The following is an 18,284-nucleotide window of genomic DNA, read 5'->3' as shown; positions in this document are numbered from 1 at the left end:
CCCCATTTTGGCAATCGACAAGTTTATTGTAGACGCGAATATAATACCTATTGAATCTTTAATTTCTCGATTTATTACGACATCATTAACGATTCCTCATTACCATATACCTACATATATAAATACTCAGAGATTTATTGAAAGTACAAATCTGTAGCAACACGATCCTGATTGAATATTGGTAAAAAAAAACGAGTTGTAAGGACATGAAAAAAGGAAGAATGTGTCTAGTAGAGTATATAATGTACAAGTTAGAATGCATCTGTCAGTCTGCACTTGAAACACCCTTTTATTTAAATACCTATCTTAAAGTGTAACGTATAACTTAATTTTTATTGAAAATGCAATGATTGTATATGGGCTGCGTTTGAGTCATGATTGAATGTAACAGTTTATTAACTAACGTAAAATAAACTAAAGTATTCGAAAAATAGTATCGTGCACTTACTTTTATGTAGAACACCTCGTCGTCACGGTGAATTCGAACGAAAATAAATGCAAATCGGTCACTTCACTGCACAAACTTTTGCACGAACGACAGCACGGGCGCCCTTTTGAATTTTACTCCGAGCGAGGGAACGGTACCCTTTTGAATTTTACTCCAGCCAATCAAAATCAAAGCAAAAATCGTTACGAGCATGCAATCGAGTCGAGATGAATTCTCATTTTTTATTACTAGAAGTTTTAGAATATATTTATATTTCTATGAAACAACCCCTGAAATTCACGTAATACGAAGTAAACTATACTTCTTTAAAAGTCAGTTTAAAAATTATTGAGGCAATGTTCCGAGTCAGGCTATTACGCAGGCTCCAACAGACTCACGTAATGGCTACCGACTAGTCAAGTTCGACAATTTTAATGTTCATTCCGAATAGAATTTTTCTTTGTGTTACCTATAATTAATTCTTATTTTATATTTACCAATTAATAACAGGACGAGGGAAGCCGAAAATTCCTTTCCTTTAGTCTATCGATTTGATACATACGCATATCGATCTGTACTACACGTATACACACTACACTACTACAATTACTTCCATCCTTTCAGCGATAGGTGGCAGTGAGATGCAGGAAGACGCGAGAAAGTGCACACAAAGTGGTACATCGTAGTTGAATTAATTAATCGTATGAGAATTTCGTACGGTTCTCTCTGTCCTTAATAACTCTGAATTCATTATAACGTAGAATTAAATAGTAATTATTTACAACCGAGTAATGAGATCTGTCGTGTATAAGCTAGGAACCATTTTAACCGTACGTCAACCTAGCATCGATCTACTACGTCGTTTGCCAATATGGTTGTACCGCGAGTCTCCCGAGTGAAATTTGAAGATGAATCTACAGAAACAGGTCAGTCATCGGTAAATCTTTATTATTTTCTCGTTGCTTATTCATTTTGTCTACGTTTAGTAACTCGCGTTTCGATTTATATTAGCCTTTTCACAGTTTCCGCTTTTTGCGTAGTTACACTTGTTGCTAACTACGTCTCGTTTTGTGAACATGAAAAGCAGTTTATTTATTTAATTGTGCTCCTTTTTGCATACAATATTTCGTCCTATGTGATCTTTTCCATGATACTGTGTAAGTATAATGACGTAAGTGTAACGACGTAAGTATAACGAATTACGAATGTCATAGTTTTTGTTTGATCAAATGTTTTCACGTGAATTCGTGTTACACAAATGTGTAAACAGGCACATGGTTGAGAGTATGCTTACGTATCATTAGAACGATTTATGCTTGTGTAATATAATTTTTTTTGTTTCATCAGCAGGAGTAAATTATAAAAGTCTGTATGTTTCAATCGTGAGAATGATTAGATTCGAATGTAAAAATGAGATTCCCCACCGGACTTCGACGACAGCCCGTTGGCACTGTTCTTGAATTCTTAAAATCTGCGACTAGAGTTTTCAGGCGATCCGAACTTACTGGGGCAATTTGTCGGTGGCCTCTGGTTGGCACCTGAAAACTCTTACTGCAGTTCTCGAGGATTGCCGAATCACTGCAGGAACGTCGTTTCTCTTGCCTCTCTTTCCCAATGTGTGTGCATACAAGCACATACGTGCTTGGATAAAGAAGGACGTCTACTTCTCGGCTTGTGTAGAATGGAAAAAAGATTTTCAAGCGCTTTTAAATCGGATTGAAAATCCACTTGTTTAAAATCGTCAAATGCCGTTTCAGTACAACTGTAATGTGCATAGCAGAAATTATTAAAATTCCCAGGTTTACTTTCACGGTAATACACACGCGTATATTCATTCCTTCAGTTAACAAATATAACTTACGTACTAAAGTTACAAGTTGTTGGTAGTGCCCCTGCAGTGATTTCAGTTTGTACGTCTAGTTGACTACTTGTTTCGGTTGCGAACACGGGAGTAACTATTAATTTCAAATGCAATTTATATCTACGTTTCACTGGCAAAAGTTTGATCTTGGTTGGATCAAGTTACAGACGATGGATCTCTAAACGATGATCCGACTATTATTAGAAGGATACAATAGCAGATGCAGTTTGTAGAAGCATCGAGCGACCAATTTTTTTAACTTTAGACGCATTTATTAGGACTATGATTTAGAATGAATAGTTAAGATTTTGCGATAGCTGAACAGTCGTGTGAATCGATATAAGGATCTGTGGCGTACGTGTATTGAATCAAGGGGCATAGAGCGAATCGATTGTTGCTGATCCAAGATTATTGATAACTTGCCAAGTTTCCTTCAATATGGCATTTTAAATCAAATCATCTTTATTCATTTCTTCGTATTCGTCTCATACGCAGCATAATAATTTTATAAAAAGAACATTGTGCAAAACAATCCGAATGTTTGTATGACGTTTAGGTATTTTCGTACAAAGAGTTATTGTGTTTTAAACAAATGAAGTAAACTGCAATTGTTCCGTTCCAATTAGCAATCGCGAATTAATTTACGAATCGAATCGGTCAATTTTCCAAGCCGGCTTATTCTCGAGTTTGCAAGTACAATAGCCGTCGGACGGATTTTAAAGAACTTTAATACTTGACAAATAATTCGGCAAGTTACTCAAGTCCTTTCATTCTTTATTTTACGCTTACCCCCTTTTTTCTACCCGTCGATTCACCGAGAAGGAGATTGGCATTCGGGGTTCAATGATAAATGAGCTACGCTGAATTGGAACGACCTTTCCTTGCTATTTTCTCGTCTCAGTTTTCTCTCACTTTAGCCCCTACCTTGCTGCTTATTTCTCTCCATTCGCGTTAATCCATCGGCTTGGCAACATGCTGCACGATCATTTCCAAGTCCGACTATTTTCCATCGATTTCTCGAACAACGTTCCCCCTGTTTCCTTTCTTTTACAATTCCTCCAGTCGTTTAAATCAATGTAAATAAATAATTAGTCAATTGGTTTCGTGCAAGTCAAATCAGTTCTTAAGCGTCAAGTAATTCTCGAGAGCGAGCTCTCGCCGAAACTTGGAATTACATTTGGTAATCCACGCGAGATTAGAATTCCCGTAACCGGTTTCACCGGCGCGATACTTCCAGAAGAAACGTATCCCATTAGCCGTTCCTCATTCTTCACTTGTTACTGATTCGATTAGGCGCATCGTTTGTGCCCAGATCAAAGAAAGGGCTTAATCCTTTCAACAACGAAGCCTTTCGTGGGCGGAGCGTCGACACCCTTTTTTTTAAATCGCGACTCGCGAACTACGGTACCAATGCCTCGGCGTCGCGTGCATACGTAAAGGCATCACGTTTGCGCGCGCAAGGTTGGTCCAGATTCCAGCCTCAGACTCTTCGTTGTCTTCTCGTCTCTCTCTCTCTCTCTCCCTCGTTTACCCTTTCTCACCCCTTGTGGTTCCTTCTCTCTCTCTCTCTCTCCTATCTACGTCGTCGTCGTCGTGCTGTGCGTGCCCAGTGGCGCCGCCGACCGGGCGAAATCCTCGAAACCTACCCCTAGAACCCGAGACTCGGAACCAACCCCCCTGTTGTTCAGTCGTGGGTGCAGTGCGTGCGAGTGTGCAGTGGTTTCGGGAGCTGCTTCGAGACCGGCGTGGCCTGGAGCGCGCCAGGTTAGGTCAGTGTTGGTTTCTCAACCCTTTTCCATACACACACGCGCAAATATTTTATAATGGTAGCTTCACGCGTACTTTATGATTTTATATAAAGGACTTCTTCAAAAGTATTTTAACAGGGAGCGTTCTGGCTCGTGTTTCTTCAAATAGCGCACTTTGTCGAAAATGTCATTTAGATTGTTCAACATTAGTTTCGAGGAGGGAAAGAACTATCTGGTTTAATCGTCCGATGGAACTTGTTAAAATTTCGTGATCGACGTAAACGTTGAATCTTTCCTACAAGTCGACGCGTGCCGTTGCGAAGCGTGCCCGGTTCGACGCTGAAGAAGAACAGCGTCGAACGAGATTCTCGTTAAAATTCGCGTGGCAAAGACGACGCCGCGGAGAAAGAGGATCACCTTTTCTGTAGACCGCGATTATCCGAAATAAAATATCGTTGACCCAGTTAGCAGCGCAAAAGTAATTAGACATTCGCGCGGCGGTAGACCAGCGGGCCATCGTAGGTGAGAGAGTCGTTGATCGATCCTTCCTCGTTGCCGAGCGCATGTACGCGATCCATCGTAAATTCACATTTCCACTTGTGTATCAGTGCGTGCGGTGACATCGGACTTGAAATACGGCACGCGGGCCGCCCATCGGCGATGCCTATACGAACGGAGGAAATTTAGTCTCGACTAGGTAATCCCCAGCCAGACACGCGAGGCGCCGACGAATAGTCGGATTTTATCCCCGTTTCCACCTTCATGTCCCTCGGCCGCCTAGCATTTTTACCGATACAGGAAAATCTCGTTTCCCTCGCCTTACTTGATTGTTACGTTAAGCACGATATCGATCCGACGATTTAACGAGATGGGCGTTACGCGAGTCTTTTGCGAGTTTTCAAAACTTACCGATTCGAGCAAATCCTTTTCCCTCGTCTTTGGCTCGTTCTCGCGAAACTCGTACGTACGTGAAATGATCGTGTTTATTTAACGAGTATCGTTACGGCGAATTGAAATCTGTCGGATATTAGCGAGGACGATCGTTTTGCCCGCTCGTTCATCGGTAATTTATTTGTGCGAATGCCGTCGAAACACGTTGATAAACGTAACCAACGAAATTAGATTCATCATAATTGACCCAGCGAGCGTTATGAATCAATTGGACGCAAGTCTAGATTATCTCTCGTGACAAGTAATTCGTTCGGAAATCTGCGGCGTCACAATGCATATTTAGCTTTTTATCTCGTTAATCCCATCTGCAAACGTATGATTATTACCCATGTTTGTTAACGATAAACTGGTCGTGTTTACGCCGATACCGAGTCGAAAATACGTGTACGGAAGCTTGATATCCAAGTGGAAAATCCATCGAGATAATCCTAATCCCAGTACCGACGAGTGGTTCACCTGAACTGATCAGGCTACCTGCATAACGATCGTTGAAAATCGGATTAAACGCTGTCAGATATAGGCCCGAATTTACATCCGGCGCGGTTATCTCGTCGAATTGCAACGTACTTTCCTCTAATGGCCTTCCGGGGGGATACGCGAATCAATCAGTCGGTGCATCGCGTCGCTCGGAAATGATGGCCGCACCACTTTGTTGTCCTTTAATAGCAACGCTCTTGTTTGCTACAGACAAATTGAGTGCGACCATCTTTGGTTCCACGCATCTTTCACTGCCCGCGATTAAAATGCAATCATGCATGCGTGCACCGTGTAATCGATATCGATTTTCAATTGGTGAAAGTTGATGATGAAAATTTAAACACTCGGCTAATCCCTTGCCAACATGTAATTTCACGTGTAAATGCGAAACGCATTGTAAATACTCGTCGGAAACATGTAAATTAGATAAAGGCGCAGATGCATGCGAGACTTGAAACTTGAGTAACTTGCGCGACGGTATTAATAGCTTTTTAATGTCAAGGAAAATATGATTACTCTCTTAATATACATTATCGCGGGACCGATGCGCGATAAAGTAAGTTATTTAAATGAAATTGTAGCGCAGGCGTTCGCTGCTGGTGCGTCGCCTTTCGATAATAGGTCAGGGATGGGGAGGGAGAGTGGGCGCACTTTGTCTTTCCTCTCTTAATCTCTCAGTCGCCGGCCGCTATTCAATTTTGCCCCTGCGAAAGTCTGAGAGACGGTTTGAAAATCCGCTCCGTCTTTTTAAAGATGAAACGTTTTCATTTCTGAAAGATAAAGGTTTCAATTGAGCCACTCTGTCCGGTAGGCACTTTTTCGGTTGCGCCTTGGCCAATGAAAAGAGTACTCGACGCTTCTTGCCAACTTTTTTCACTTGTCCACCGCGAGCTTTAAATTCAGCTTATCTCGCTGAATTATTACCGTAACATCTCTGCAAGACCCGTGTCAACGACGATTAGATTGAAGGGAATCCGCGGAACGTAAAAAGATCGAATCTCTCGGATCGCATTATTGCAGTTTGTCAAAAGTATCGAAAGATCGTTCAGGAATACCTTTGTACATTCCGCGGATGGATCGACTGCGATCTGGAATCGTGATAATTCGGATAATTCGAGAAACAATGTATCGACTGGCTGGTTCTCGAGCTCACAGAAATCCTCGACTTGGTGTTATTTCAAACTGCAGGATTCCCTCTTTTTGCTCTCTCGTCAGCACGTGATGCGTCAGATTGATCGGTCGATGCACTCGATTCAATGTTTCCCTTGGTTCTTTTGCAGATTCGTGGTTCGCGGTTGGTGAGAACGGGGTTGCCGAGGGGTACTTGTGTGGGTCATAGTGGAGGAGACAGGGGAGCACGATGCCCCCCATAATCGGGGAAACACTGCGCGTATGGTTCCTCTCGGCGTTGGTGGTGCACGGTGCTGTCGCTGGCAATCCAGACGCGAAACGCCTTTACGACGACTTGCTCTCAAACTATAACAAACTAGTGCGCCCCGTTGTGAATACGTCGGACGTGCTACGCGTGTGCATTAAGCTGAAACTCTCGCAGCTCATCGATGTGGTGAGTAAAATCGTTTGTCCTAACGTAGTCGTTTAAGGAGACGGAAACGCGAAAATTAGTTTCGTTCCGCGTTTTAACAAACAGGGATAATAGATGCTACCTCCGGGAAACTTTTATCTGGCGCGCAATGAAACGTGCAAAAATAGTCTTGTTTGATAAACGGTATTCTCCGACTTATCGTACGAGTTTAGCTTTTTATTTCTCGCGGTTAACGCTGTGCGAGATAATTCATCACCGGCGCGCACGGTAATCGCTCGTCAACGAGATTTAGGAGAGACGTGGGACCGTAACGATACCGCGAGTAAAATCGCACCTAGAATGGATCGTATTTCAACTAGAACGGTCGGATATGATTAGTCGATTACATGCTTATTACGTCGTTGAACGAATGGCAAATCGTATATATTCAAAGTATTTAAATTATTCATACAGGGTTAACGTGCATCACACGTACCGACTCGACGTTTAATGATTTTATCTGAAACGTACTCTGCATGAATTCGTTCATTGAATCAATGTATCTTTAAAATTTTACAACGGGCATGTGTTTCTATTAAGGATGTATTGGCTATACAGTCAACCTTAAAAGTTTATGCACTTTAGAAACTCATTTTTTAAAAAGAAATCAGACGACGGAAGAACATTGCTAATAATAAACAACAAAAAAAAATTTTCGGTTTTTCCGAGATTTTTCCAAGGGGTACCCCTTCAATTTCTTCCAAATTTTCGTTTTTGGCCAATAACTCCCAAACCGTTGGACATACGGAAAAATTGCATCTGACCTTTCTTGTAGAGGACGATGAGATCTACAATTCCCATGTAAAAATTTTTCGCTAGTGTCAACAGTTTACGAGTAATTTGCAAAAAACTATTTTTTCGTTTTTCGTCAATAACTCGTTAAGTATTAATGTTAGCGAAAATTTTTTACATGGAAATTGTAGATCTCGTCGTCCTCTACAAGAAAGATCCTATACAATTTTCCCGTAGATTCAACGGTTTAGGAGTAATTAAGGAAAAACGAAATTTTTTGCCAGAAGTTCGCTGATTCCATGGTGGAATGGTCGGATTTTGTCNTGATTTCTTTTTAATTATAGGAAATGCGTTTTTCTAAGGTACATAAACTTTTGGGATTGACTGTATAGCCATAAATGAAATGACTAATGGATTATTTCAAATAATGTTCTTTATCGATCCGCCACGTCTTATAAATAATACCAAAACGAGTACATCAATTTGGTATTATTAATGACCCATTCTTAGTAGCTTTGTCCTGTTCTTTTATTCATTCGGCTTGTCGTCGTCTATTAAAATTCCTAGTCCCCATCGAGGGAATTAAATTCACAGATTATCTAGACTGCGCAGTCTCTAGTATTCATTTCGCAATAATATTCCACTTGAATGGGATTTTCATAATTCACGGGGATGAGACGCCGCGTGCCAGGGCCTTTAGCGAGGTTTGATCGACAGGCAGACCTATTTGAATTTTTTTCCCCCCATAGGAGACTAAATTCTCAAGGTCCGGCGACCGTTGTAAATCAGTCAAATAAGAAGAGAGACCCGAAAGAAATGTTGATGGAAATTATTCCTTAAGCCAGTAAGCGAGGCCCGAATGAAATTTATTTTATAGACAGACAGATTTTTATGCGGTATAAAATATTTTCGTTGCCTACGTACGTTGTATACGTTCATCATGTTTGTGCATAGATGCATGGAATGTCTGAGTGGAGATGCACGATTTTGCATAAAATCTTTTACGACAGAAATTAATTAGCTCGGCGAGTCAACGACAGAGAATAATTGATTTTCGTTAAATATCCCGTAAACGCACGTGCTTCATTAAATCTTTCACTTACAAAATAATCGTTGACGCGCCCGTTAATATTAGCTTTAATCCGTACCCGGCAGGTGGTTTATTAAATTATTTATTCAGTGTACTTTACAGCTATTATTAATACAGTTAACCGTAGACGGGCTAAATTATCCGCTGAAATATTGGTTTAATATTTCGCGGCAAATATTTGCAAATTTCCCTGCTGATATTTTTGCCAGCGTCGATTCTTTCTCTCGCGCGCGACGGCGAACGGGTTGGTCTCGAACGCGAATCTGGACTCTCGGACCTTTTTCAAGGACGGCGAATAGTGTCTTACGAGTCGACGCGATACAAAGAGGTGTGACACGAACAGATACCGCGGTTTTAAAGCGAGTACCACTGTCGGGCTCGCGGACAACATACCAATCTACATACTGCACGTATACAGAGGTATTTATGACGCCGCCGCGTAGCGTTGCGAGGCTGGCTCCATTGTCGGGATGATCCATCTTGAGCCCCGCGCTTTACGTGCTGCCTTGGCGATATATATGGGCCAGGTATTCGCAACACGAACGCGTCCTCGGTGTTGAACTTCTCGAGGATTGCCGATTGAATTCCACCAGAGTTCATTAAGGCGTATTAGTAAGGCCGCGCGCGGGCGGCGATCCATCGGTCTCGGGCAAGTTTATTACTGGGAATGAAAGCACACACGGCTAGAAATTTCACTGTGGAATACCAAATGTTGTGTACGTCCGCGGGATGGTAGAAATTTCGAAAACTACTGAATTATGCGTCGTCCTAACGAAACGTTCCGTCCATTGATCGCTGTTTGTACATAGTTGCTTTGTTCCCGGGATTGTTAAAATTGCAATCTCAGTTCGCGAACATTGAAATCGCGTACTGCCTCTCGATTTTATAATTCGTTGCTCGTAACGGTCGGAGATTTTTGTCGAAATTTTTCGGGCACAGGAAATGATTTTTGACGATCGATATTAATTCAGTGGTGACGGGCAAACGGTTTCATTAGCAGATTTTCCGATCGGGGGGAAAAACTTTCCGCGCGACTGACTCGGGAACATTATGCAAGTTTCAATCTGAATTAGCGAGCGTATATCGGTAAAACTCTGCACGTTTATGACGGATACGATCGAATGTTGTGTTCCCAACGGTAGATAAATCCATCCCATTACACCGGTATTCTAGTTGGTTGATTCATGCATAAATTCATGCGTATACCACCAATTTACATTTTCGAACATCTGTGTAATCTGAAATATGGCCGTTGCAAAGAAGTATTTACCGTTGTTCATGTATGTACGCGTGTTACGGTTTCGATACAACGAGCAATTATTTATTAGGTCGCGGATCTTTATGCAAAGTAAAACGTTCATCATATGGATTGAGATTCTTTAAAAATTAACGATATTGGGTTCATTGATCGTCGATTATTGAATGCGGGTTCAGTCAAAGTTAAAGGGTACGATAATAATTATTGTTACGATGACGTCTTTGATCGATGCACTTGCGCTTAATGCGAGACTGGAAGCAATGCGCAAAAGTTTCCTTGACAAATCGCCGACAATCCAGGAGCACGCATACGTGATGCTCGTACGGCCCCGCGTACAACTTTTACTATACCTATTGTTCATTCAGCCGACACGTACGGAAAGTACTCTTTGTTTATATTTCCCATCGCAATCCATCTTCTATTTTTTCTTTTTTTTTTACCTCTCGTAAAGTTTGCGATTTTTCTCACGCGTGCATTTTCGCGCATACATGCCACGTCCGGCACGGCGCGTCGGCTTATTTTCGAAACGAACGTAAATTCTCGTCGCCGGACCATCTCGTCGTAGCGCGCAAAAAAAAAATTGTTCACGCTGCTGCAACGTTGCGGTGCCGACCGCGGCTTTGACATCGGTCATAGAAATCGATTGGTTATTATGGGCAAATTGCGAAAACCTGCAAACTGATTGAACTCTCGAGGTACAATGAGAACTGGTTGTTTGCGAATATCGACTATTCTATATCGAGCGAATATTAATTTTCAATTCGATCCAAACGCGACGGTAATTGTACCAACCAATGGACTATATAAAATATTGCCAATTTTTCCATGTTTAACGAGCACTCGGTCTGTCGCAAAATAGCAAATTTTCTGTATAAAAAAAAAACCACATTGCGTTCGATGGTAAATGTATATTTGCGTAGCTGCCGCGAACGAAATTACTTTCGCCTGAATTGGAAGCAAATACGTCATCATTCGGTGGAAGAGATAAAATTCTCGCGGGGACGTAGAAAAAGTGTTTCAATGATTAATGAACACGCGGATTTTGTATGGAAAATGTTTGTGGTATCGGTTTAAATAAACTTCGTTCCATCAATGTTGAATAAGGTTTCATCGACAACGATAGTAAATAACTGGTAATCTGTGTAGCTATTAGATCGTCGAATCTACGAAGCAAGTATTCCCGACTCTGGATAGATTAGCTTAATGTCGTTAAGCTGGCAGCCGAGCGTCTCGGCACCGACAACTTTCAATTAACTTGAACGCAAATCATTAAAAGGTAAATCCATCGGGATCCACAACTACGTTCCCCCCGGATATCATTAACCGCATGGTAAATGAACCAGATACGCCGGCACCTGTTCCATAACTATCTACGATACTCCCAATGGATAGGCCTCGTCCGGTGAATCAAATTAAATCATGCCGGAGCTCGATTAAATACTGGCCCTCGTTCACGCCCGATTTCAAAATGTACCGAAAACCGCCTCGCACAATTAACGCACAGAAAATTCTCTGCGATCGTCGAAATTCTACGTTTGCGCGAATTATTTTTTTTTAACCCTGTAATCCGGTTCGGTAATAATTATAGAGTTTGCTCTAAAGCTGTCGAACATTGCGCAACGACGTCAAAAGTTCCTCATTAATAATTGATGAAATCTCGGAACGATATCTTGACCTTCGACCCCGAGATTTATTTAGTAGATTCGTCCGTCAAAGGGCGTTCGACTCTCGATATCACTGAATGGCTGTGTAAACACCACGGATGACTGGATCTGCTATTAAAATTTAAATCGTAGCTGCGTTTGGTGAATCATCGGAACAACCGAAACTGCAAATATGAATCGCCGACGCGGTGTTACATTAGCATTTCATACGGGCCAGCATTCTATTTTATCGCGCGTCGTAATGACAGAATCAATGAACGTCGAACCCTCGTTACGTCGGACGGATTAATGAAAATATTCTAAACGTCGTTGACGACCAGGACGTTTACCTCGGAGATTCAATCGTATCTCGTTTCCGGCAAGAGAGTTTAAAACAGAAAAATGCAAGGGACATTGAGAGAATCGCGCTACCGAAGCCGACTAATTAAATGTTACAAAAATGAGATCACGGTTAATGCAGTTTTCCTCGTGGCGCAGCGATTCAAATGAAAGCTTAGAAAGATGTAAAGGTAGAAAAAGGGAGGGGGAAAAAAAAACCGTTCGATTGTGCCGCCTACGTGCACAAGGGGATAACCAGGAAACGAAAGAGGAAAAATAATCTGGGAGAACAATGACTGCCTGTTCGTAGAACAAACGAGCAGCCGGCATGCAAACAGAAAAGTCGTCTGACAAATACAGTCAAGCGACCACTTAACCCGCTCCTCGCCCTGTGCTTCGGTCTTTTTACACCGCGGCGAGATATTAAAATATTATTAAATATGTTAACAAGTATTCGCGTACACGCTCGGAGCTGGTAGGGAAATCATTTAGAACCTCGTTTTTAATCAGTATAAAACGAACGCGTCTCTTAATCAATTCCGAAATGGATTCTTGATTAGTTTTCAAACGAGAAATTCTTAATTACTTTTTAAATTAAAGTGAAAATGATCGTGCATGTCTCTCCGATCTTGATTCACGGACAATTCCTTTTAAACGTAAATTAACTGGCACGTTTTGTTTAATCAAAACGACGAGAAGACAATCGTGGTGGTTCGGCAATGTCCACTTTAACGATCTAGCCGAAATTCACGTTAATTAGTCGAGATCGCACGTTCGAGGACCCTTAAAGGAATGATTGGTTGTCAAGAACTATTCTCGAACCCAGGAATGCGTCCAATCAACGGCTCCGCATACAGAATTAATTCTACCGATTTTTCATTCGACAGACTTTCCGCCCCAATTTCTCTCTATACTTTACCCGATGCTGAATTTTAATCTAAATACATATTGCTACGTATCTCGTTAGCTAATTGCGAATAGTTTCGGATAACGCGGTGCTTTGATTAATCTATTCAGACAACAATTTCTACGTAAATTTTATCGGGTGCTTTGCCCCCCCTGCTCGTTCATTTCTCCTCTTGTGAACAAGCATTGTAAACAACCCTTTCATCAAAGGTAAAGTGCTCCTCGTGTATCTGTTTAGAAAATAGCCCAGATGATATCGTGGTTAATTCACCGTAAAGGGACGATAAACAGTCGGAATTACCCTTTGGCAACGTTTTAAATCTACATTCTCGTCAACTCTCACGTTATTCTAATATCGTGAATATTGCACAACTATAAATTGGTATCGGTTCATGGTCCATCGACGGTAGATCGCGTTCAAGACTCGCTGCGACTAAATTGCCTCTAAAATGTCTCGTACCAAGCGAACAGATAACCCTCCGTATCTTGGCGCGACACTCGGCGCCATTTACCGTCGCGCAAGGGAGAAAGAAGAACGCGTGTGTACATTGACGATCTGATAAGAGAATAGGTAATGTTCTTCTCGGAGGTGGTTCGAGCTTAAATCGCAAAAGAGTATGCGATAGTAATATACTCTATCATAGAGATTGTAATACCAATGTGTTCCATCAGTAGCGCGTTAATTGTTGTATCAAGCGTTACGACTGTTATAGGAGACGTCGTCTTAATTTTTATCTAGACGATGCGCGCGTCATTATAAAACTGAATCTGCAGAGGCGGCGGACCGTCAGCATTCGTTGACGAACGAGCGAATGAGAAAGACAGGTCGTAAAAGAGCGAGAGACGGCGATGGAAACGGGAATCCTGGCTAACTGAGAATCGATAGAAATTTCCACGGTGCGCGTCGCGGACCACAATATCCATTTCTCTGAACAAATGGCCCAGTATCGTAATCTTTTTCAAGTGCTCGCCTCTTACTCTCTCGTTATTTTTCGATATCCCGACTGCCCCGGAAGTTTGACCTGAATCGAAGACGGGGCGGCCAAATAGAAATAGATCCTTTCCACTTTCCAGTTCTAACGTGTTAAAACTTTCCGCGACGAAACGCCAATTATTGACAGACTGCAGATTCTCGTGGAAAATTAAAAAATTGCCACGTTCTGCACGTGCACGCCTTATTTCTCTATTCTCCTAAATTCGTGGTATATTCGTTAGTTTGGGAATGAAAAGGGAAAACGAGTCTGTGAGATTGTTTATTGGCTAAACAAAACGGAGATTACATTGATGGAACGATCAACGTCAACGTTTCACAAGCGCGGTACGAACTCTTCGTTCAAGCTATTATTGAATGTCACTGTTTCCTTCCCCGAATAGTTAACTGTTTGCTAATTGCGACGATTTAATTAATCAACGGGACCGAGACGGTTCCGGGTAAAGTCGAATCGACGATCAGTGTGATGAACGAGTATTTCCGACGGCTGCCTCAGTCCGCAAACGATTAATTTCGTAGATTAGTGGCAAGTATTGGGGACGTTGCGCTTGGAAATCGGATTTAAGGCGAAATCGGCTTCCCATTGCCGTGTTTTGACCAATTCCAAATTTAGCTACAATCGTCAGAGATTTTGAAACCGCAATTTTTTCTAACAAGTACACATCTCGTTCTCGTTTAATTTTTCTAAATGAACGTAATCCGTGGTCCGACAGAGGGTGTCGGTTTAAAAATCGAGTAGGCGGACTTACCGTGTGAAAATTTCCGTAAATTGCGTTTGAGGAAAGATTCGAACGGTTCTCTCATCTTGGAAGCAAAGATCTTGCAGCAATGTGATAACTCGGAAACAAGTTTCAAGCATCTCGTCTTGCTCGGATTTTTTTATTTTTTTTTTTTTTTGGTAGCCGAGAGGTAGCCGTGAAGAAAGAGAAACGAAAAAGGGTGCCGAGAGAAATGAAATGCTCGCGCTTAAAGCCGCAGCCATACCGCGTGAAATCCCTTCGTTTTTCTTGCGTCTCTCGCTTATTATACGCGCCTCCGACGTATTCTTCTCGCGCAGCGCTAAAACAAATTTCAAAGTTAGTTTTTCACCCTCGTTACCAACGCGCCGCGTGCTACGAGAATGTTAACTGTAATTCTTTTATCCTTGTTCACGCAAATGCTTCATCTGAGTAAATTACATTGGGCGACACGATTCGCGTTCGTTGGAATTTGTCCAAAGATACTTACCCCCGGTCGTAATTAACGTAGTTTGATCCTCTTTTAAACAGTTACTTTAAACGACTCGGGAATATTGTTATTTCGAACCGGTGACCCAACCTTCGCCGAGGATACTTTAGAAAAATCCACATCGAAATTCAGAACGATTCGAGAATAGACGACGAGAATACGTAGGATGTATTTATTTTTGTAGAAAATGACTTTTCAAATATGAAACGCGTATGAAAGGCTGCTGCTATCCCGGTTGTAACTTGCGCAGTTCAGCTAACGAGCTGTACGAGAGAAAAATTTAACATACCTCCGCGAGCACTGCAGCGCATTTTATTTGCAGTATCATTTTATTCGAATTTACTTTGCCTCGGATAGCCGAAGAAGCTCGTCGACGTGCTTTTAGTCTTGTACCGATTTTAAATTGCAAATTAGTTCTTCCAGCGACGTTGAGGCGAGATTTAAAAATCATGGCTCATCCTCGTCGACGTTGCGAGCGCGCGAGGCGTTTAAGATCGTCTAATTGTTAAGTGATACATAACGGGTGAACAGTTTGCGCGAGCGATATAAACATTGGGGGAGGTCCGAAGGTCGACTTGCCGACAATTGAAAACTTCCTCAGGGCCGGTTTTGAAGTGGGGCGGTGGTATCGTTCCGGAGAAAATGAAGCCCGGGAACAAAGCAGTGCTGATTACCAGCGTGGTCGAAAGACAATGCGATGTAATGGGAATGGTTCGAACAATACGAGGAGAGGCTGTACAACTATCACAAGGCGAGTGCCTATCAACATGTAGTACTTTCGATCAAGTGCGCGTACCTATCAAAAGGAAGAAACATTTCACTGGGAGGAAACAAGCATTCCTTACGACCCTTTCAAAATGATTCGCTCCTCCGACGGAAAGAATCGCTCGGGAATTTTAAGATGTTTCGATAATATTTAATCCGGTTCGTGCACGAAATTAGGAACCAAATTCTCGGCCAAATAGCTATAATAAATTTTGGAGTACTATTTCATCGTAGACGATAAAGTTTATCCGAATCGGGATAGTCGGTAGGCTGATATACGAACGTAATACATGGTCTATTCACTGGTTTGAATTTCAAGTTGTGTTCGTATTCGTATGTTAATATATTTCGATATTTGGCAATCGACCAGGTGGATTGTCTCCCTCGTATTGTTCACTAAATTATGTTGATCGGTATATCCATATGGTATCCCTGTCTGTCTCTCAATAGCCAGACCATTCAACTTCACTTTTCCTTGGTCGTAGTATCGTAGAATATATTTATGACACGAGGTAGATGGGAATTGGGAGATCAACGAACAGCAGGGGGATTTCAGTTTACGTATGGGCTAAGCTAAGGGGTACACGCGTGAAATATCCACCGTAAGGGTACCTCGTTTACCTTGCGTTATTACACGAGTGCACTGCGCGCATTACCGCCGTCGAGTGCAATTTTCATAATCGTTCTGCAAATCCTATTGCAACCTGCTGGATGTTACTGGATGCTGACGAATTCGAGTCCACGCGAAGCCTTGATTTAATCCCCGACGTCGTCGATTCCGGGATCATATCTTCTACCTCTCCGTCGTTCTTCGCTTCGACAAACAGATGACGGCGATTAATATTTCTTAGCGACGGCAGTAATTCCTTAAGCGAGCGCAATTTCGATCCTGCATCTGCTGCTTCCAAGGCGAAATCACGTATTTACTATCGAACATTTTTATCGGCAATGTCGCGCCGCGCCGAATCGTGTTATTGTCGTCCCAGTTGGATATTATCCAGGGTACGATCCTTCGGTTTAACCGGGAACAACACGAATATCAATATCTGCCGGCGCACGTTTCCCTCTGGCAGCCCGCATTTTCATTGGTATTAAAGATGTCCGATATGAATCGGGTCGCATTTGGACAGCCGCGTTAACTTTTCGTTTGCCACGTATTTTTTCCCCGGCGAGTTTCCGTTTGAGAAACACAAGTCCCACCCGATCGTTCTCAGTCCCTCTTCTTTAAATGGGAACCGGACGAGAAGAGGAATTCCTCCATCCTTAATTTTCTCACTAGGTTAATGCGAAACTTGAACGATAAAAAAAATTGAAACTCTCGTTTTGTAAGAGACTCTACTACGTACAGCTGGCACTCTTACGTTTTTCGCTGGGTCAGTTCTTTTATCTCAAGCACATAAGGGTAACCGGGAACATTTTCTCGGTTTTACTGACCTAAATCAACGAGAAACGAACGACCGAGTTGCGAACCTTGTAAAATTGTCGCATCAGATCCTTTGGCAGCTTCCAATATACATCTCCGATCCCTCTTTACGCAGTTTCATCATTTTAACCCATTTGTATCGAGCACTTGCTAACAGTTGTAACAGTATTTCACAGTGTTTCGTGATCCGGTTCAGAGAACATCATGTATAATTACTTTGGTGACAGAGCAAAAAAGTTGTGTGTACACCGCGAATAAATTAACTTTTGATTTGTTGCTTCGATGAGACGGTAACGAGATTCTTCTTGTTGGTGTCGCTTGATTGACTAGAGATCAATATTCCTCGACTCTTCGTTTGAATCGAGATTTTACGATCGCTTCGCAGTTTTACCGCCATTATTCGACGGCAAACGATGCTTAGGCCAAAGTTAGATTCGGTTTTCCTGTTGTAATGGCTCTCGAGTCGAGCTAACCCGGTTAAACCGTGGATCCCCGGGATTTCGTATTATTTAAGTCGTTGGGGGTGTCGTTGTCGCCATCATTTTCCCACCGTCTTCGTCAGTTAGCCGGGACTCACTCTATCCGTTCCTAACTCCTCCCCTGGCCCTCTTTAACATATACACTGAAATTTAATTACTCCGAGCGGGCACTCGCCGAAACTCCACTTGAGCGTGTAATAATTTCGTCGGGAAGCCGTGAGAAATGCCGGCTACGAGGAGGATTCGGAAAACGAACAAACTAACGGAGATGTTCTAATCCCTACCCACCGTCTTCTGTTTTTAATCTCTTCACTGACTGTATACCATCTTCCCCGCGATTAATCGTTTCCGTTACTTTTTCCTCTTCGTATTTAGGTGCGGTTAT

General features: G+C 42.2%; 1 protein-coding gene and 1 long non-coding RNA gene across 6 annotated transcripts in view; one reads left to right on the top strand and one right to left on the bottom strand.

Annotated features, from left to right (window-relative positions):
- The first annotated feature begins 1,110 nt into the window (after positions 1-1,110).
- Positions 1,111-18,284, top strand: part of nAChRalpha4 (nicotinic acetylcholine receptor alpha4) — a 98,822-nt gene continuing 81,648 nt past the window's right edge. For 2 of the 5 annotated variants that reach the window (XM_018033942.2, XM_018033940.2), the window contains exons 1-2: positions 3,971-4,057; positions 6,745-7,028. In XM_018033942.2, the coding sequence (XP_017889431.1) occupies positions 6,825-7,028 (204 nt within the window). In that variant the 5' untranslated portion in view covers positions 3,971-4,057; positions 6,745-6,824. Of the gene's footprint in view, positions 1,354-3,970; positions 4,058-4,406; positions 4,734-6,744; positions 7,029-18,284 lie in introns of those variants that run through there. The other 3 variants (XM_026818199.1, XM_018033941.2, XM_026818198.1) reach the window with 3 other exon arrangements.
- On the bottom strand, positions 1,494-3,674 carry LOC113465018 (uncharacterized). The gene is made up of 2 exons (XR_003389857.1): positions 2,289-3,674; positions 1,494-2,189 (listed from the first exon to the last, which is right to left on the bottom strand). It is a non-coding gene; the product is annotated as an uncharacterized LOC113465018 (long non-coding RNA).

This window comes from Ceratina calcarata, unplaced genomic scaffold (assembly GCF_001652005.2).
Source record: "Ceratina calcarata isolate Rehan_Ccalc_2016 unplaced genomic scaffold, ASM165200v1 scaffold78.2, whole genome shotgun sequence".
NCBI classification, from domain to species: domain Eukaryota; kingdom Metazoa; phylum Arthropoda; class Insecta; order Hymenoptera; family Apidae; genus Ceratina; species Ceratina calcarata.
The sequence above is the reverse complement of the archived record's forward strand: the minus strand, read 5'-3'. Positions and strand labels throughout refer to the sequence as shown.